This window comes from Falco punctatus (genome assembly GCF_963210335.1).
Source record: "Falco punctatus genome assembly, chromosome: Z".
Lineage (NCBI taxonomy): Eukaryota > Metazoa > Chordata > Aves > Falconiformes > Falconidae > Falco > Falco punctatus.
The window spans coordinates 47,824,522-47,847,109 of record NC_137586.1 but is presented as its reverse complement, the minus strand read 5'-3'; the positions used below and the strand labels follow the sequence as shown (position 1 = coordinate 47,847,109).

The window sequence follows — 22,588 nt, the reverse complement described above, 5'->3', positions numbered from 1 at the left end:
CCAGAAAAAAAATAAATTTGGAAGATGCCTTCTTGAACCCAAAGTGGTTAAAACCAAAACAAACAAAGGAATGAAACAGACTGAGCAGAAGGCAACAAATGCTTCTCCTTCTCTAAGTCTTCAATGTGTAAGAACAAACCCTCCCACCCCCCGGTATGAGATTGTATTTACCATGTAACGTATTAACTACTGTTAGGCTTCTAAGTCCACACACAAACATTCAGGTTGCTAGGTTTTGTTATTAAATGAGAGACTACTGATTGCCAATGTGTAGTCTAAAGTCTTCTGAAGTAGCATATATACTGTTAAAAAGTTGTGGCACCAAGCACTTGGGTTTTGCTAAGTGTGTATAACAAACAAAGAAAAGTACAACATTTAGGATTGAAGGCAGCCTTGTCACATGTATTTTACTGGTTTCTATGACTTGTAAATATGGGGCATTAACCTGCATTTTCTAATTAACTGGTTATACAGATTAAATGTATTTTTATAGTTTAAAGCCTTTTCACTGAAAGGTGCGTAAGTCAAACACTTGATATCCTACTGCCCTGTAACTAGTAAAAATGCACGAGTATTTTGATGTACTGCAAGCTCTTAAAAAGCTAAACCTGAAATAAAGTGTAGAAACACAGCAGATTGATGTTATTTGGGTTAGGCACTCCTAAATGCTGCACAAACTGTTTAAACCTTTCAGAAAAGTCACCTCTGTCCCAACCCTGAAAACAAGGACTGCCAATAGCCAAGAAATAAAATTTAACATTACAAAAGAAGGCATATCAAAATACCAAACTACACTTGCATGTGGCAGTTGAACAAGTGAGTGCAAGGTTGAAGAAAAAGTTAAAATCTATGAAAGAAATTTAGATTAATGATTAAAATACTAGATCAACTTTACACAGCTTGAATTTGCAGCTGTTCTTTGCTTTTAACTCCCTCCTGCCCAAATATACTGACTTCCTTCAAGAAAAGGAGTTCTCTTATGCAAAATGTGTCACGTTTGTTTATATTACTCAGAACAAAACAGTTTTGCTGGCAGAGATTGTGGGTTCGCAGGGACATTTAAGCTTTCATTAAACTGGAAAGCAGTCAAGTCTTTGTCTACAAATTTTACATTTAATAGTTCCACAAATTTGGCAAAAGTTCACAATGACGTCTAAGATGTCTTCACCAAATCGTAGACATAAATATGGAAATCATCATCAAACTTGATGAAATACACAGATGGTTTGGCTTCAACTTGATGAATGACCATGCCAGTCCTTTTTGAGCCGTCTTCTTTGGCATATTCCACTTGTTTGCCTACCAGGCTGTCCACAACTTCACCTGGTTCCCGTTCTGCAGGAGGTGAATCATCTGTAACACAAAACCAGTGCGCTTTGGTAGACATTAATGGAATTTTTCAATACAGAAGACAACTGCGGAGTCTTCTTTAAAACTTACATGAAGCAACCAGAAGTTTTAAGTACAGAGTATGTAGAAAATTAGTTTTGTTCAGACAAGCACTTAACGATTGCCATGCTTCTAGAAAGGACAGTTGCAGAAAAAATTTCAAGTAATACTGTCTTCAGTTTTATTACAACAAGAATAGCACTTTGTTAAGTGAGGTAAATCTTTTCACATGAAAGTTTACGCAGAAGTTACAGAAAATGTTTGTGGATAACTATATTTAAGCCACCAGTAGAAAAAGACACTGGGCCTCCTTAGCAGAAAGGCAGCCAAATTAAACCTCCCTCTTCCCACACACATTATTCAAAGTTTCAGTGCATGTATGCCACTGCAACAAAAACATCTCTAAAATGTTAGCTAAGTGTAAACTCCTTACTAAAAGGGGCTTTTGACTCTACATTGGAATAACGCTGTTGATAAAAGTCTAACTATACTGTTTTCTTGTCTAGAAAAACCTAGCCAGAAATATCCTTTAATTTTAGATGATGCCTATGCTAAATCTAGATACAAAAAAGCATGATTTGTAACGTGCCAGTTGCCACGGGGTTGGTTACAAGCCAATCACAGAACAAATGTGATAAAAGGTACTACACTGGAGAAGGGGTAGATAACCACAACTTCTTTCCCATCGTCTTTTTGACTAGTGTAGATAAACATGTGTTTTGTATTCCAGTAAGTAATTTTTTCAGTTATGGTCACACCTGATGTGGCTTTTGTTCTGGAAATCCTAAACTTGTAAATTAATGTCTTTGTTCCAAGTTTGCATTCAGAATCCCTTACAGACCTCACCCACTTTCTTATCAGTTCTGTGAGTTGAGAAAATAAACCTCCACCAGGGAATGAACAGATTGGCTTGTACTTAAGATTCTTCAACAAACTTAAGAAGTTTGTCTTTCAATTTTTGTTTCAGTTCCCCTATAAATGCACTGTCACACATACTTCTTATCCTCTTAATATTGGTTTCACATGAAGAATCTTCCTTGGCAAAAGATGCAAGTTAAACTCTTACATTTTCATTTAGAAGGAATTACAAACTGTTGACAAAAGTTTCAGTATCAGATCTAGCAATACACTTTCTCCTCACCAAAAAAACCCTCAGATTACCCAAATTTTGGTCTCCTCATATATGCAAAGCCTGTCTTTGAGAAGAGAGTTCCCCAGAAATTTTAGTTAGAATACTAAGGAAAATTCCACCAGGTTTACAGACAGACTTGCAGGTATTCTAAAATCCGATTTGAAAAATACTACTTTTAACATCCAGTCATTGGCTTAAGGACACAATTCAAAAGATCTGAAAAGCATTCAGATTCCGAGAAAGAGGCAAATACTTAGAAGTGTTTTGGAAACAGGTAAGCAGTAGATAGCCTTGTGCTGAGTATGGAGGAAAAAGTACACTAAAATAAATTAGTTCTTAAATGGAAAGAAATCATACCAGCTCTTTCCCTACCCGCATCCCCAAAGATGGAAGAAAGCACAGCAGACTTAAAATACGTTCCAAGTCCTTTTTAATAGTTAAGACAAAAACCAAATTATTTGAATGTTCAAATATAAAAGAGCTTGCTTTATTTCTTTAGGAAGATGAAGGTCACCTTTTTCCTTTAACATTTATGGCTCACTCTTTACAAGCAGCAGATACGTTGCTTTTTTATCTGTGGGGCAGAGGATGGGGGGTGTGGGGGGTGGGGCATGGAATCTAAACACAGATGATTAATGCAGACATAATACAAAGAGAGTGTCACTTTTTTATTTAGCCACCAGATTGTTACCAGTGCCAGATCTGAAGAAAGACAGGGGTTGAGTTCTCAGACTCAACAAATTAACTGTAATCAATACTTATGTAAAGCACTACGTAGCCAGCCATTACAGTTAATCCAGTTATTAATTTTCTTTAAAGCCCAGACTATCAGAGAAGTGTGGTTTAGGTACATGGCAGAAAAAAGTATTCTTTACAAGGTCTTCTTCCATCTTTTTTGTTACTGGATATCCAAATCTCTTGAACAATATTGGTTCTGTGAAAATTCTTCTAAATCGACAGGAAAAGTCCTGCAAACTTTCACTTCAAGAAGGGAGGAAAAGAATATTCATCTTTATTTGCTTAAATATTTTTCTTGTTGTGACATATGAGGGAAAAATTGATTTTCAAGGGATTAGTATGCCTCTTCCCCAAGAAACTACTCAAAAGTTTTTCACACTGAAGACACCTACCCCAACAAAATTAATCTGACTATTAGTTGGTCTCAAAATATTATTCCCACAAGAACTGCTTCAGAAAGACAAAAATCAAGAGCCATCTCAATGAGTTGTGATACTTCTAGAAAGAAAACAACAGTGGGAAACTTCTGGTTTGTCAGTTTCCACTAAAAAAACCAAAGTCCTTCACAGTAGTACGTACATGTTTTCAACAGAATTAGGAATAATTATGGAAAATGCTTTCCCTGCATGTGTCACTGCTGATAAAATATTTCAGTAGTTAACACAGATGTTGTGATGCTTAAAAACAATTCAAGGGAGTAGCAAACAAGATCTCTGTCAATTCTCCTGTCCATAAATAAAACACAGTCAATATAAAAACCTGCCGCTTTCCAGAATAAAACAGTAACTGGCCTACTTACTCGAATCAGGCATAATGCGAAGGTCACCTTCTTTATAATCATCTAAGAGTTGGTACATGTACAAGACGGGATCTTTCTCGTAGGTAATATAAAACCATGTGTTCATAATAGGAGCTCGAGCCAAAACCATACCCCTCCATTCATCTTTTGAGCCATCCTCCGTCTCAAACATATGTTCCACAGCTTTACCAATCATTGTGTCTGCCAGGTGGGCATCAGTAATTCGAGATGAAGCTGAAATGACAACATTTAATATGTTCATTCAAAAGCACAGATACGTGTCTTTGAGAAAAATAATCTTTACACTGATTCATTAAAAAAATATTGATTGGAAATCAGTCAATCCATATACAAAACAAACACTAGCCATTCTGGAGAGTTTACTACTTAAGTTTACTTTCTGCCATGGTGGAAAGGCGGAACTTGATCACGGTCTGCAGGTTTTCAGTCAAGACTCTGACTGACTGTTCCTGTTTTGAGACTATAGACGATACTTCCCCTGAATTCCCCTGAACTGGAGAACTTTAGAATGTTCTTAAAATGACAACACATCATTGTACTCCCTTTGATTAAATAATCATAATGCAAGGTGAAGGGAGATCAATTGAGATCACAGCACTGAAGACTTTTGAATTTTAACTAGACACTAGACAGGGAGAGGCAGGTAGGGGAGAAGAGGAAAAGAGGCCAATCACAGAACAACTCTGTTATTAATGAAACCTTGGGGTTTTGCTCTCACTACCACCACCCTAGAGACAGTTACCAATTGCTTTGCAGTCAGAAGAAGCAACTGTTTATAAACCAGTAATTACTTCAGTAAATATCAAACTCTGCAGTTTTTAAAACCTGCAGTCTAACAACCCAGTGCTAATTCTGAAACTCAAAAATGTCTTGTTACTAATCAAGTTATTTAACTTTAAAAATGCCTCCCTCCCACATTAAAGTACTTAGCGGAAGTACATGAGTACATGTGACATTACTGCCAGATGCAAACAACAGACCACACAGCCAAGGTGGCTTAGAAATATCAATGTTGATCTAAACAAAAACTACAGAATGTACTGCATACTACTTAAATACAGAAGACACCACTGCACTCACTGGTATCATCGAATCTCCATGGAATCAAGAAAATTTAAATAGAGCACTTAAGACTACCTGCCATGTGACAAAAATGAAATTGACTAGTAACTTTCAAGTGGTCCACCTTTATGTTGGGGGAAGTGTGAAGAGGTTAGTGGAGAACACTTAATAGTAAGCGTTAGCTTATATGTATGTGAATTTAGGAGAAAACCCCCCAAAAACTTACCAACTCTGTCTGGAAGAACTTCAAGCGCTGAAACTCTTTCATCTTTGTGCAGTTCTAGTCCATACACACAGTCAAATCCATCATACTTTATAAGATAGAGAGAAGGATTTACAGGAACTTGATCAAGAACCGTGCCCTTCCATTGTGTTACAGGTCCACTCCCTTCTTTCCATCCATGCTGTATTCTGCAGCCTACAATATTTCTTCGTGGCTGGGAAATAGGTTTGCTTGGTCCCACATTGTTTCTATGTTTTCTGTACACAGATATAAACATAATATTAAACAAGCGTATACATATTCAAAATTCTACTCCAGACAAGAGCTGTATGCTATAAGATGGCAATATGTTTTATAGCTTTGTGTACCTTATTCAAATGAGGGTATAAAGCGTATTATACTGTACTGGAAAAAAGAAACACATGGAAAAGTAGTGACACATTTTTGATGTACTTTATAAGGTCAGTTTCCTGATAGTAATTTCTAGAACTAGTTTACTTAAGCCAAAAGAACTATTTCAGCCCTTGCTACACTGAATGTCAAAAGTAAAACTCACCTGATCAGGTCTCAAAGCACAAGGTTACCTGGCAGTATTATAACTTTACTACCTTATTACTCTCTGGAGAACAGTAAACGCAACTCTTGTCCCAGGAAGAAGTCAGTGGAAACATTACCAGTGGCTAACTAAAATTCTTCCAAGGCATTTCTTTGCCCTAACCTGTGTTTTCACCTGAAGCAAAAGTAATTTACAGATATTTTTGACTCCAAGTATTTTTAAAGACACATGGTAGCAACAACACTTCTCTACCACTCCTTTCTAGTACAGCAAAATAAAAATGGTACGTGATGGTAACCGCAATAGAAGGGATACTCCTTTATGTGGAAAACAAATCAAATACAACTTTTTGTCCTGCCGCTATTTTCATGGAAGTTGCATGGAAATTCCCTCTGCTGAATAACAAGTTGTTCTGATCAGCAGTCACATAAGCTATTTGACAGTTTCAAGTCATTGAAAGTGTTATACAAGTTTTTTTCTACCCAGTTATTAAAAATACAAAATATCAATTTTTAATACAAATGGAAGAAACTAAGGAAGATTACGACAGTAAATTTGTAATAAGAAATGAATATTATATCTATTTTACGATACATTATGATACACATCCTAGAAAGATCATTTAGAGGGTTGCCTGACCAAATTCTCATGAATGTCAACTAGTTGTATAATAAATTTTTGGTTATTACTTGTCGCACATTTCATTTAAACAGCAGTAAAACATGTGCACCACTAGTATGCCTAAAAGCAACATATAAAAGAGTATCAGTTGCAGAGAACAATACTCTTCCTTAGATTGAAGATAGCGAACAAAGAGAAACATCTCCAGGAATGTTGAATGCTCTTAGACATGTCCCTATATGATCCAAAAAAGACAAATAATAATGATACCACTGAAATTCTGGAAGCAAGTCTTTCTGAATAACGCACTCACTACATGACACTGGAAAACTTAATACTGAAGATGTCAGCATAGTTATTAAAAACAAGATATACATTTCCTTCAGCAGCTTGTCCCACCTCCAGACCTTCACTCACCATGAAGATCTTAGCAAGGGGGTTTGTGAAATTTTACTTTTGTTATCATTTAAGCTTTTCAGTAAGATCAAACTGCGCTTTTGTACTCCTAACTTTGACAGCACAGGTTATTCTAAGAACTCCAACCTCACCCAGTTATGAGACACTCTCCCAAAAAAGCTGGTTCTATTTCTATGCAGAAACTAGAACACATTTCCAAATTCTAGTTCTTGCTCAAGTGTATATATATATATATAATTTTTTAAAAAATTGTAATAGTATCAGTAATAGTAAACAATTACAAAATTGGATCAGAGATCTGGTTCTTGGCACAATAAAAATCAGTTTGTTTTGCATGCAATTCATTTATTTCATTTCAATGAATCATTATTCCATTCTACAGCATGATGAAACCAAATGCAGATAGTAAAAATTAAAATAAGTAAAACAATGTCAGTTTTAAGCAGTTTGTCTATGCTTCTAATCATCTCATTGAAAACTGCAAAAATAACACTATTCATGGTCAACCTCACAGTCAATTTTACTTTCTGCCTATAAAGCATAATCCACTAACAGATTGGAACAATTGGAACAATTAAGTGAAAAGCTTCACAGCCACTCTAAAAAATATGATGGATAAAGACTACATAACAGAGTTCAAACTGGTAAATACCTTTAAAATGCCGCAGAGTGCAAAGAGCATTATAAATTTAACTACAAGTACTCGCCAGGTGTACTTGCAGTTCAAATTTTTGTTTGAAGGCTGTACTACTCAGCAGTCATTCACTTTCATTTGCAGTGGTTCGTATGTAAGAAATTAAGATTTTCAAACCAGTAAATTACCAAGAAAAATTCTTGCATATGTGGTGACAAAGCAAGCACAGGTTTGTAACTATCAATAAGTAATAGCTGTGAACATACTTCCATGTACGACAACCAAGTAACCAACTCAAACCTCTCCTCCAACAGTTCACTTCTGTGATACATCAAGTAATACAAATTTACATAGCCTTCTATGGTCCAGAAGGCCCAACATCATTTTCCCTTCAGTTTCATTAGAATTATCTTTAAAATTCCATGAAGATTTTCTCTTGATGATTGAGTAACAATTTTCCTAGGCATGTAAAACATGAAGCCAGGAACACCAGAAGATAGCAAGTCTTGGAAATAGCTCTTGACACATCAGACACATCCTAATTGTAAATGGCCCTTCAATCACCAAAAGTTTCAGATCTTCTTCCTTATCTTAAAGGCAGTAAACTGGTAAGTAAAACCTAGTTACATGAAAAGGTTTTATTATCAGAACCAGATACTTTAGAAACTTTCTGAAGACTACACAGGCGGAGAGAAACCTTCCCAGATTTTAAAAGTTGTATTTATATGGTCCTCGCACAAACTTTTATTTGGCAGCTGCTAGCAAAGAAACTGATGTAGTGCAGAACTGTACCAGGACTGGTAGCAGAAATATCAACTGTTACTTCAGAGTTGTGCTTAAAACACAAACCAGCATTTGTAAAAAGGAGAACATGAATTCCGAATAACCTATATCAAGTAAAGTATCCATTTAGGTTTGGTCGTTGGTTGGTTGTTTTTGTTTTTTCCTGATGATCTCATTTCAGAAAAACACCACAGGGTAGAACTAAGGAAAAAAACAGAAGGGTGAAAGAAAACCATATGCCTCAGATGTGCAAAAAAGGCACAACTGTGAAGAACAGGAAGGAAAACCATATAAATGCAGTAACAGCAGCAATGGTCAGTACAATTTCAAGTCTTTCATTCTGCTAAGTAGAAAAGTTATTAAAAATAGGACCCAAAACTTATGACAATTGTGATCTTATTACAGACTATCATTAATAGCACAATAGTGATGAGAGAATTGTTATTAGCTACCTTTCACAATACTCAGATTATGAGGCACATTAGTTGAGGCAAAAGTTTTAAAATACTTTCTGTACTCCCTCAAAAGCCATCATTGAGTTGTGAATCTCATCTTCAGATGCTGCAGGAACGAAGATTACACATTAGCTTGAAGTAGGATCAGATTTTCAAAATGTTTAAGTTCAGTTGTACTTAAATTGCAGGTATAACCTGCATCTCAAAGTTGTTGAATTGTCAACTACAAAAAATCTGGAGAGCCTATGAAGAAAGGATTGGCTTAAACTATTTCTTGTACTCTTTCCTTATGCATCAAAGATGGAAAAAATGAGATCACGGAGATTACCGACTGATCAGATGCCAGTGAGGTCAGCTTCATTATTAGCAGAGATTACCACTACACATTGACAGAGCACTTGGAAGAACTGCCCTATAACCACTGGAACCATTTCCAAAAGGCTTAACTATCACTTAGTAAAGAGGAGTTCAGAAGACTCATCCACACTGCTCATTCTACCACATCCTCAAGTCCTGTGTCATGCCCTGTTAAATCCACTTGGCTTCTTCCTCTGCTGTAAACATTCTGAACCTACTTGAAAATCTCATTGACGGCCTTTGAGTGACAGTAGGCTTGTTCCTCTTCTTCTTTAAATGAGGAGAACTAAATATATTACTAAATCGGTGGCAAAGTATGCATTACTAACTCATGGTCTACTGTAATGGCTCAGAGTCATATCAGCATATGATCATTCACATCCTACTCATTTATGAAAAACTATGAACATAAACAATTCTCTGCTACTCTACCTTATTCTCAGCCAAGTCAGTGAGCAGCACACAAGAAATCATCTTTGTTTGGTACAAAACCCCTTTACTAAATAATTAATAAACAGTTGAACTAGGCTAAATTAACACAAAATTAAGCTGGATGCTTAAGTGCCTCAGAATTTTATCACTTATGATCAAAACTTCTTATGCCCCGTAAAAGCCTTTATGCTAACAAATTTACAGCCTATTTAGGTATTTAAATAAGTGTATATTAACACAACAATAAAGACAAATCTAGCCACCCTCAAGTACAAAAGGCAACCCACCTCTGATAGTCTTCCCATCATACACTCCTTTCTCTGAGCGGTTGAAAGAGAACAAGAGAAATTAAGTTTTAACCAACTCTACCTGCCCCTAGACAAATAAATGTTTCTCTTTGCCTTCTATGAAGATAGACAAGAATGGATAATGACGAGCTGGTGGAAGGGACTAGAGTAGTTTTACATCAGGTGTTGTCTCTGGGAAACAGTTAACACTGTTAGCAGTGATTAACTATGTTAATCATGGAAAATACACCTGCCAAACAAATCACTTTTGATTGATGCACCACTCTACAACTTTATACTTGAAATACAACTAGTAACATTTTATTAAGTTTCACACTTACCCAGCTTAGATTTCTCCAGATATAGCCAGATACGGTATCTCACTGTTTGACACTAAGATCACTTAGGCCCATAACATTACCTCTGTTTTCACACAGCTACTCACCAATGGTCAGCTGCTACTATTTAAAAATGTTGTAGAGGGAAAAATATGTTCCATGAATGTGTAGGATAAGCAAGTATCCTTTACACACAAATAGCAGCTTCATTACAGAAATATTTCAGTATATTCTTTATTTTAGAAAAGTGAAAAATCCTTTCCAAAACTCAGTTGTAGTGAATACAAGATCAGATATTTCTAAGCTTACTTTCAGACTGCGTTACCAGTAAGCATGATCTGCAGTTTTTATTGGCATGGTGACAATGCATGAACTCTGTGCCAGAGAACAGAGATATATCCTACAGCACATGTGGCTAATTTCTGGCTTGCAACTCCTTCTCTCTGAGTTCCAGAAAGGCTTACAGAATTGTATTCAAGAGTAATTACATATTAACAGTCAAATCAATATCTAAAACTTTAACTGTGGGGCATTTTTCCCTACCACCCTCCTGAAAGAATTAAAAGCCTGACTACACACATATGCAGACTTGAGTATTACTCCACATGATTTTCAACAACAAAGTGAGCGGAACAATACAGATTACTGAGAGCTATACTTCAGTAAAAATATTAAGAACTTACTTGTGGGAAGTTCTTTTCTTCATCATGCTGGCAGACACTCCTGCATGACCTACAATATAAACAACGTTGGAATTACTGAAAAATAAAGTGTGCATATAATGTCAGAAAAGCCATCTTATACAAAAGTCTTCCTTTTGAATGTCAACTTGTAAAGAATCCAAACACATCATGTTAAGACTGATCAATGAACTGCTACAAAAGGAGAAGGCTCTGCAGACAGACTCAGGCTACAGGCTCATGAAGATGTGGTGGGTTGACCCTGGCTGGACAGCAGGTGGCCCCCAAGCTGCTCCCTCACTGTCCTCCTCAGCTGGACAGGGGAGAGAAAATCTAATGAAAGGCTCCTGGGTCAAGATAAGGATAAGGAGAGATCATTCAGCAAATATCATCACGGGCAAAACACCCAACTTGGGGAAAATTAGTTGAATTCACTACCAATAAAATCAGAGTAGAATAATGAGAAAGTAAAACCACATCTTAAACACATCTTAAAACACCTTTCCCCACCCCTCCATTCTTCCCAAGCTTAGCTTTACTCTGGAATTCTCTACCTCCTCCCCCCCAGTGGCACAGGGTGATGGGGAATTGGGGGTTACGGTCAGTTCATCTCACACTATCCCTGCTGCTCCTTCCTCCTCAGGGGGAGGGTCCCCACATGCTTCCGCTGCCCCAGTGTGGGGTCCCACCCACAGGAGACAGTCCTCCACTAACTTCTCCAGTGTGAGTCCTTCCCATGGGCTGCAGTTCCTCATGAACTGCTCCAGCGTGGGTCCCTCCCACAGTGCGCAGCCCTTCAGGAACAGAGTGTTCCAGTGGGGGTCCCCCATGGGGTCACATGTCCTGCCAGCAAACCTGCTTCAGTGTGGGCTCTTCCCTTCACAGGTCCTGCAAGTAGCCTACTTCAGCATGGGCTTCCCATGGAGTCACAGCCTCCTTTGGGCATCCACCTACTCCAGCATGCAGGTGGGTATCTGCTCCACTGTTACCCTGCAGGGGAACAACTGCCTCACCATGGTCTTCTCCACAGGCTGCAGGGGAATCTCTGCTCTGGTGCCTGGAGCACCTCCTCCCCTCCTCCACTGACCTGAGTGTCTACAGAGTTGCTGCTCTCACATGGTCTCACTCCCTTCTTTTGGCTACTGTTCTCCCCAGCAGCTTTTTACCCCCTTTCTTAAATATGTTGTCCCCGAGCTGCTACAACTGCTGCTGATAGGCTCAGCCTTGTCCAGCAGTGGGTCCATCTTGGAGCTGGCTGGCATCAGCTCTGTCAGACATAGGGGATGTTTCTAGCAGCTCCTCACATAAGCCACCCCTGTAGCACCACCACCTTGCCACACAACCCAAAACAGAAGCTCAGGGATGAACACAGGGAGGGACTGATCACAACTACTAAAAAGAATGCTGAACCTGATGCAACAGGGACCTGTGTGGTCTTTGTTCTAGGAAAACAGCTGTAACAGCTGAGATGACTGATCAGCTACAACAGTTAAGTAAATCAACTGGCCATGTAACTTTTAATTAAAAAGGGGTACATATTCCCGAGTTACCCAGACCAGCACTGGAGAAGCATATACCCATCTCAACCTAACGAGCACATAAAAACCAAATGATGAGGAAAAAGAGTTTTGAGAAGAGCAATAGCCTTGAGCTGGCTCCAACCCATGTATTCCTTCCCAGCAGCTAGGGATACCCAATGCTGTGATGCGAGTATGTTAAGAGATCAGTAAACAGAATCACATTTGTATTGAGATGTAACTGTATATTGTAATTACTATTACTATATTCTGCTAATTACTGGTGATTTTATGGTTGTAATATTTTGCTAAATCAAAAACTAGTGCAACGTCTGAAAATACTTCAAAAAAAAGTATTATTAAACCCTCCTTGTGTGCAATATGTAAGAGAACCTGGTCAGAAGAGAGATGGGACTCTTGACACTATCTTGCATCATGACCATGACAGCCTGTGACATGACAGAGTGAATGTAAGTACTAAAGAGCTCAATAATACTGGAAATTCTGATTTAGCACTTTAATCATGAGTAAAAGCCTAAGAGAGGTGACTTGGGCTGTGAGCAAGGAGGGGTAGTGAAAAGACTGCCTGCAGACAGGCCCCTTACTGTTTAGAGGTGTAGGGGGTGGGGGTGACTGAGTGGCTGTGTGACACTTAGCTGCCAGCTGGGGCTAAACCATGACACTCATGGCTATTCTTCACATGATCCAGGGAAAGAATGTAACTTCACAGTGGTTGCCTCCATGATAAAAATTGAGCAAACACCAGATGCATCCCCTTGTGAGATGTTTTATCTTCTTAAGGGTTAGTTAACTGATCTCCAAACTAGATTTTCAGCTAAACAGGGAGATTCACCCCTAGAATGGATGGCCTGTTTGTTTATGGGAAAAGGAGCAAGTCAGGTTACCCTCACAATGGAGGAGCCTCTGGTACTAAGGACTGGGGATTCTCCTACAGACCCCGCACCGCAACATGCAGACTTGCCGTGGGGCTGTGCTGTCTTGCTGGGCCAGGCAGCTCCCTGTCAGCCTTTGGGGAGGGATGGAGGTGGGCAAGGGAGATGGTGGTGGGACCGTACTCAAGAGCAGCAAATCACCATGCTGAAATCTGCCACCTCAGACATGCTAGCTAGGCAAATCTGAGTCTTGTAGGTCAGGACAGGTAGCTGCCAAGTCTCCTGGGCACTACAGCGCAGAGATGCTTGATCAGTCATGGGCCAGCCATATGGGTTTTTACAGGGCTCAGGATAAAAGGCAGGGAGGCAGCTCACACCATCAACTGTCAGTGCAATTGCTGTATTACAATTGTGTTGTGATTTCAGTACATTACTCTGCTAAATCAGAACCAATTGCATGTCTTCAGTTGCTATGAAAATATTAAAGCCTCCTTGACCGCAATATCTAGAAGAACCTGATCAGTGTGCTGGACTGACACGTGTAACTAGTGTCTTACATGTATGTACAAACATGTTCAGAGTTTCAACTCTGGATACTTAAACTAACACCTACAGAGTTTCTCTATAGGTCTAAACAAACCAATTCTTTTAAACGTAACATTATATGCATGTTCCAAGCATACCTTTGAATATGTATGTTGAAAACTTTCATGATAGTAGTAGCATCACACAAGAGTCAACCATTAACCTTCAAAGGCTTTATACATATTTTAATCTTTTCATGTTTAAATGAAAAATTTGAGAGGACATACAGTTACAGAAATGGCAGAATTGAAACAGTATTACATCTTATGTTTACAACACTCAAGCTTGTACCAAATCCTCAGGAACCTGCATTTCCAGCTGTAATGACATATGAAATATTTGGGTTTCAAAAATTAAGCCTTACATGCAATTTATTACAGCAAATAATCCCAATTGCAGATTCTGATTGTTGTAAGACCAAATAATTAAACTGCATTTATATAAGAAGTACAACTTGCAAATAACAGCTTCTAGTTCCTGTCCCACACCAGACAAGGCAGAACGCACAGCCAAAGAAAGAGTCTAGTTTAATTTATATAGGACCAAGTATCACCCTACTAACAACTCTTCACTGGTCACTTGATGCTTTTTTTCCATCATTGCAGATAACCCTTCCTACAAAGCACACAAGACTGACTGAGATTCATTAGTTTTTCAAGCTGCAAAACTCTGAATAAGCCTAACTAGTCTTAAGAGGTGAACACTTACTCATGTTCTGCATTTCTCTGAATAAAAAATTGTTCTAAAGTATTTGACTAACCTATTTCAGTTCAGGGAGCACTCACAGCAGCAGCATTTCCATTTTTTTGTAGTGTTTTCAACAGATTCTCTTTTACTAGCTAATCAGCTTCTAAAACACCATGAAGAGTTTTACTCAAAATTATAAATATGTGAATAAATTTGTTCACATTCCAGCACTAAGATGAACCAGAGATATTTTCCCCTTAATATGTCAATGTAATCCTACAACATTGATTCTGTTCCTTTTTAGAATTCTACGTAACTTACAGTTCTAGTAAAACTGCATTATAATATATAATCTGTTCTGCTAAATTAAAATTATGCATGCCTTTTCAATTCATCAGCTTCTGTAACAATAGTCTATGTTCTTTTTAGATAGGAATGATAACACCCTCACAAAACCATTAACATAGTTTTAAAAAAAATTATAAAGTAAGTACACTTTTTACCCGCTACAACCAAACAAATCACCCAGAGAAACAACTCACCTGCATCAGCTCTGGACCGCTGACCTGGTGATTTTCCAAATGGGGTCTTCATTCATCTGTGTTTAAGTGAGCAGCAAAGCTGCTGGACTAGGGTGAAAATCCAGTTCTTTCCAACTCCCAGGATATCTTCTTACTCTTGGAATAAGACAGCTACTTATTAATCCACCATTCAATCATGAATTTGTCCTTCCTCGAATGTAGAAGATGCACATTCAATTACACTACTCTGAAAAACAAAAGAGGTAAAGTGTAAATAGTTTGATTTGAGAGTTGGTTAAGATAAAAATATTTTGTTTCACTTTAATGGTTTTTTTTTATACTCAACAGGAAGTTCCTTCACATTCTGTTACTCTGAACAGTCAACAAACAGAGGGTATATAGGCAAGAATAAAGCAAAATAAATATCAGGGTTGTTACTATTGCCTCACATTCACAAGCAAGTTCCATATCACAAAGTCAACTATGTACAGAAAGGAAAGCTTCTTCTGAAAAACCACTGAGGTTAGTACATGGAAGAATGACTACTACTTTGTAAGAAACTGTACTACCTTCACCAGAGGTAAAGCACAAATCAACTATTTCTGTTTATTAGAAACAAAACACCCTTACCCCACATATATGAAGCAAAGTTATTCTGCTAAGTTTAAAAGTCTGTTGAAAAAATCCAACACAAAGTTATGAAAACCACTGATTCCATTCCAAGGACTGCTCAAGCCACCAATTTTTTTGGTTAAGTCAGGTTCATAGAAGATGTGCACAAGTTTTGGCAGATTCTCTATGCCTAAACTCATCAGATGCCTAAAACATTTAGTCATCACATTCCTGTAGATGAGGGAGATAAGTGAGGACAACTTTTTAAAGTCTTTTTCAGGATTTAATTACAGCAACTTGTATCACACGAAAATTCGAAGAATTACAGGTTAACTTATTTCAGACTAACGGTTTTGGACAGGAAACATTTATCAAGATTAATCTATTACTGCAGTGTTGCACATGGTTAAAACAAGAGAGGTCTGGTTGTGCTTTTAGTTTAATTTCCTTAAGTAATATAATCACTGCAGTCATGTTCTCTGTAACCTGTAAATCAGTGCTGGTCTTCCCTCTTTTACTTCAGTTTGGAACCTGCTGTCAATTTTCATACAGGGATTAAAAACAGAGGAATGCACTCAACTAGTGACCCAGCTGAGGGAAAATGTGCGGCTTCTGCTCCTGCCTTACTGAATAAGGGAACATAAACGGACATGCCTTGAGGTATGGTAAAATTGATATGCAGAAAAAACACATTTACATCTAGCACTTGTCAATTCTTCCATGAATTGCACCCATTAAATTCTGAGAACACAGAGGCAGAGAAATACTCCTAGGAAAAATCAGGAATAGGGAGACATAAGATTCAGTAACTTCCAGGTTTTAGAAAGATCTATACTATGTTTTGAAGAGCTAACTTGAGACATTCAGTCAGGAATTCCTAATGATTTGTGAAACTGAAGTTAGAAATTCATTTACAGGAACTTAGTAGTTCCACATTTCATCTCCTCCTGTAATCTACTAGTGTATACACAACAATGCTGAATGATACCAGGGCAGCAATAATCAACTTTTATAAAGCACTTGAAAACACAACAGGAAGCCTGCCTAACAACTTTAATAGAACACGGCATAAAGATGTTTTTTCCTACTAAACTATTTTACTATGGATTAAAATACATTAGTACAGAAGCATCACTGATAATTAAACCGAATTCAGAGCACTGCTGTGATACACTACCATATTCAGTCTCACGCACACTGAATAAGCATACAAGACAGGTCCAATTTTTCCTCCAGGGAAGTTAGCAGGTGACATTCAACTATAATCTATTATTATATTATTCTGCTTCACCACTACCTCCAAGTCCCCAAAAAACATAAACCAAACAACAGCCACCCAAACTACAGACTGAAAATCATTCTGATTTTGAAACTAACATACACTTTTGCAGTTCAAGAAGCTGTAAATACTTCATAACACCTGCCTGTGTTGTATACTCACCTGCTTCCCAAGATTTCCAATTGATGGCAAAAATATAAAGGATTGTTAAGCAGCTATGTTTACAAAGATAACTGAAACACCACAAACACTGTGGTTTTCTACCAGTTAACTTTTTTCCCCCCTATGGTATGGCCCAATCATTACTACGCCACAAATTTGAAGTCATACCTCTAAAACAGAAAGCTACCTCCTAATCCTTTTAAAGTCACAGCTCATTTGCTACCAGTTAATGAAATGTTTCACTGTGCTATCTGAACCCAAGGACACAAAGCTACTGAAGTCAAAACCTGATTCACCAGCTCAAACCGATTTTCTAGAAACTAAGCCAGTACCTGTTGCTAATTCAAAGATTCACTCAAGATTTTTGCTGAAAACAAATGAAGCTTGAGTTTTCCTAAAACTAGCATTCTAAATTCAGTTTACATTTCAGTTGCATACTGACAGTTCTAAAGATATTAATAAGGAGGGATAGAACTTGATCTTCTGAAAATAAGCTGATATACTTTGAGAATATCTTGACTTTTAAAGCATATGTAACGAAGTCTCGCTTACTTCATTACAAATAAACCAAAATGCATAAAACTTAGAATTCTTAAATATGATGTGTGACAAAACAACAGATATAATATCATTACGGAAATATCTTAAATTCTTAATACAGAAAAAAATCAAGAAAAAAATTAACTCAAAATGCAAAACCTTTTATTACAAGCCTTGAAGAATGTCACATTCCACATAAAAGTAGAAAAATTCAAACCATGCAGTAGCAATAAGCTATACTGTTAAGGAAGAGCAGATGTTCCTTGTTTGGATGTATATAAGATAACTTAGGAAACAAGCAATTTTTTAGGGTAATTCTGTTGACAGCAGATATAGCAAAAACTAGCAGCTTTTTTGGGTTCAAAGTGGCATGTCCAACACAAGTTATACTGATCTTTTGAAAGTTACTGGCAGTCTATAAAGACAAGGTAAGTGCCACTGCCTACCAGTTCGGCACTGGTTTACCCAACACCTGACAGTACAGGTCACCAGCAGCACAGCTGCAGGTTTCACTTAGACAGGTATTCTTTTGACTTATCAGCTGCAACTACTCACCACCCCAGGTATTTTGCTTTTTTGTTTTTACAAACCATCTTAGAACAACACTGTGGAAATCAGATGACTACTTTGTCTGATGGTATTCCAATTACTATGGAGCGTTTCACAGGAAGTGAAGTGTTAGACTGAAAATGCAAGCCCTACAAATTGTCAGTCACACCAGTTTTAGTAAGAATAGTACAATCCTACTATCAGAGTAGGGAGGAAGACACAATATTAAGACAGAAAAAATAAAGCTGTGTTAAGAAGTTATTTTTGCAGTATAAAGGCAAAAGGAGAAAAACCCAGCATGCACACAGACTGTAGCTTTCACTGTGAACCAGTTTAACCCTTTCTGTAAACTCATTTGTTTAGAAACATTAAAATGTTTTTATGTGAGCTTTTCACTCCGTAACAATAAGTGTAACCACCTAAAACAATTCTCTAGCTTAACCTTCTGTTAACATTCATGCTTCTTTTTCCACCAAATTACACGCATTTCACTGCAACACAGAGCACAATGTTGTTCCCAGTATTCTAGTGAAAGCTTCAAGACCCTACTATCCATGGAAGAGGGATGTCAGGAGCACTAAAACACAGTTGTGACAACTGATGCTAATGGCACCAAAACCACCAAGTGCTTCTTCACTCCTGAAGATTTTATCTAAATTTCACCACCATTAACACAGAAGGAAATAGTAACAGAACATTTGCTGAGGCATTGCTTTAGAGGTGTAATTTTGGAAGGTGAGGATAATAGCATGTGTCGCTCGTTAACTCTTAAATACAGAGCTGCAAATTCAGATTCCAAGCCCTCTGATGCCAACCATTCCTGCTTTCAGAGCTAGTAGTCAGGAGGCCTTCTGGCACCACCTGCTGGACTCTGACATTTTCACTTCGATACCCGTTTCTCTTGCACGCAACTCCCCTGCTCTAAGTTTGCACTGACAGCTGTTCAGTGGAGGACCAGCACAACACCGTGCTTCACAAGGATGTTCTGTGGAAGCAGTCATTCTCAAATGAAATGCACCAGCTGAAGATATTCCTTGGCAAGTACTATTTTGGTTTCCATAACTCAACTCAGAACTGTTGGCACGTATTTCAGCTGAAGTAGTACCATGGTTTTAGCACTAATAAGTGGGATGAAGCTTGTGCTAGACTCCCCAAGTCTTACCACATGAAGAGGGAGGACCCTGCACCCCCTCTCCAAAAGACAACCATAACATTAAAAGTCTCCCCTAAACAACCGGGGGAATAAAAATATATGCCTGGTTTTAGTTTGAGTTACCTGGTTTTCTTCTTCCCTAATTAAAAGCCCCAAACACACTGCTGTTGTATAAGAATTCAGGCACTCAAACTGCAAATTTATTTTCAAGTACCCTTGAGGCTCAACCAGTATATTAACTTTCTTTATCCTATCACTAGGATTTTCTGTGGGTAGTTGACATCTGATTTCTAAGAGGAGAGATTTAAGTATGTAAACTCTGAACACCGAATTATTTACAGCTGACAACCATGAAGAGCAATACATTTCAACTACAGATTTATGAGCTGAAAGACCCCAAATCAATACTACCATCCCTCCCCTATGACAACCTTTGCAGTTTTTCCCCTACCGGTAGATGTATTGTGTATACAGTTGTATGGAAGCAAGTGGTACTGACATGAAACTGTGTGTGCATATATACAAATGTACATGTATTTAGTTGGAAGGGGCTTTGAGCAACCTCATCTAGTGAAAAATGTCCCTGCCCATGGCAGGGGAGTTGGACTAGATGATCTTTAGAGGTTCCTTCTCACACAAACTATTGTCTTGATTCTATGATGGATATAAACCCATAAATGAAATTCTAAATTTCAAGTTACCTTTACACTACAATGTGTGGTGGGTTGACCCTGCTGGATGCCAGGTGTCCACCAAAGCTGCTCTTTCACTCCCCTCCTCAGCTGGACAGGATAACAAAAGCTCATGGGTTGAGATAAGGACAGGGAGATCCTTCAGAAATTACTGTCACAGGCAAAACAGACTTGATTTGGGGAAAATTAATTACCATTCAAATCAGAGTAGGATAATGAGAACTAAAAATCAAAGCTTAAAAAACAACCTTCCCCCAACAACTACCTCCCTTTTTACCAGGCTCAACTTCACTCCTGACTTCTCTACGTCCTCCCCCCTAAAGGCACAGGTTTTTCTGCCACTCCTTGCTCACCACACTCTCCCCCTGCTTCCAGCATGGGGTCCGCTTCCACAGGAGACAGTCCTCCATGAACTTCTCCAAGGTGAGTCCTTCCCACAGGCTGCAGTTCTTCGTGAACTGCAGAAGCGTGGGTCCCTCCCACAGGGTCACAAGTCCTGGCAGCAAATGTGCTCCAGCACGGGCTTCCCATAGGTTCACAGCCTCCTTCAGGTCCATCCACCTGCTCCAGCGAGGCACCCTCCATAGGCTGCAGGTGGATATCTGCTCGACTGTTAACCTCCATGGGCTGAGGCAGTGCAGCCTGCCACACCATGCTTTTACCATGGGCTGCAGGGAAATCTCTGCTCTGGTGCCTGACGCACCTCCTGCCCCTCCTTCTGCACTGACCTCGGTGTCTGCAGAGCTGTTCCTCACATCCTCTCACTCCTCTCTACTGTTGCAGTTTGGGTTGTGCAGATATTTTTCCCCTTCTTAAATTCGCTGTCCCAGAGGCGCTACCACCATCGCTGATGGGCTCGGCCTTGGCCAGCGGTGGATCCATCTTGGAGCCGGCTGGCACTGGCTCTGTCAGACATGGGGGAAGCTTCTGGCATCTCTTCACAGAAGTCACCCCTGTGTCCTTCCCCCTCCCCCTATCAAAACCTTGTCAAGCAAACTCACTACAGATGTTACAGTGATGCAACTGCAGATTATTCAGCAGAAGACTGAAAGAATCTCTAGTTTGTGCAAATTATGTCTTGTTGATAGGGTGTCTATTAAAGTGACTTTTGTTGAGAATGGAACTGCAAATGCTGTACAGTTTCTGCTAAAGAGGAACCAGCACAGGCACAAACTCGGGATTCTAGGGATCAGACTACGGTAATTTCTAACTCTGGAACTGAATAAAACTGTTTAAACCCTTCAGCAAACTCCTGTATTTTAACCTTGTGTTAACAATACAGAATGCAAGAGACGGCACACTGCAGTTTCTTTTTATAAATAATTATTTATTAAAACACTTTAGCATAAACAAATGGACATACTATTGATCATTACAGAGCAAAAAAGGGTTTGCTGGTAAGTCCTAAGACAAGAACTTCATATTATAGCATAAAGCCTATAGGAAGCAGACATAATTTAGGAATCCTAAAAAATATTGAAAATGCTATAGTACAAGAAAAACTATCAACAGTAATATTATTTTTAAGAATTATCCCAATGGTTCAGAGTTAGATAAGTAGCTTGACAAAGGATACTAGTTACTCAGAAGCCTTCTATCTCATGCAACGGTTTCAACAGCTTTTGTCTAAACCATCTTTTCAGCACATGTCCTTACCATAGTTCTACTAAAGACAGAGATGGTATTTTGGGTGAAATAAGGAATATTTTTTTTAATTGACTTTGCTAACTTGAAGCATTAGTATAGTTTTACAAGACCACATGCAAATTGCCACTCTCAAAGACTGCATTCAAACTTCTTACACACAAAAAGAGGAAAAAAAAAATAAAAGGAAATAACAGCCAGAGAGAAATCCTGGAAGTATAGTTTCCAATGTTCGCTATCCATGCTTGTTGTTTTCCTCTTGAACTAGCAAAACATAGCTGTTACTGAAACAACACTATAGTCTGTTCCTTATTTCCACTGCATTTTCCTCAGGTCATACATCATTAAAGCAGCCTGTCTCACTTAATCCAGATTAGCATTTAAGATTTTTTTGCAATGGATGTAATTTGAAATAAATTCCGACAGTGTATAATTCAGCCACTTTGTAAAAGCAGCATCTAGAACTTCATTAGAGCCAGTATTATAAAGCTATTCTAAACAAATTTGCTTATCTTTAATTTCAGGGACTTAATGACCACCCTTCCAGCATCACAGTATCATCTTGGAAGACTAGTTTTCACAACTTCCGCACTACAGTTCTAAACTGTAATAAAAGCAGCAGCAAAGAGAGCAGAAGAGCACAGGATTCTCAGCCTGCACATCAGAATGCACCTACTTCTGTTTTTTTTAAATAAACTGTTACAGGTTAAATGCTAAAAAGATGTTATTTCCTCCAAAAGCTTATAAATAATTTTTAGCCTTGTCTGCGTTATCCTTATGCTTACACAGGTATTGTGGGAGGTGCAAGGTAAAGCATAAGTGTGTTCTTG

At 38.3% G+C, this 22,588-nt stretch overlaps 1 protein-coding gene across 4 annotated transcripts in view; it reads right to left on the bottom strand.

Moving 5' to 3' along the window:
• Positions 1–923: 923 nt before the first annotated feature.
• SPIN1 (spindlin 1) overlaps positions 924–22,588 on the bottom strand; it is a 47,250-nt gene continuing 25,585 nt past the window's right edge. For all 4 annotated transcript variants that reach the window (XM_080373044.1, XM_080373046.1, XM_080373043.1 and 1 more), the window contains 5 exons: positions 15,149–15,374; positions 10,928–10,976; positions 5,368–5,621; positions 4,059–4,292; positions 924–1,353 (listed from right to left, as the gene is read on the bottom strand). In XM_080373044.1, the coding sequence (XP_080229170.1) occupies positions 1,154–1,353; positions 4,059–4,292; positions 5,368–5,621; positions 10,928–10,976; positions 15,149–15,200 (789 nt within the window). In that variant the 5' untranslated portion in view covers positions 15,201–15,374 and the 3' untranslated portion in view covers positions 924–1,153. The remainder of the gene's footprint in view (positions 1,354–4,058; positions 4,293–5,367; positions 5,622–10,927; positions 10,977–15,148; positions 15,375–22,588) is intronic.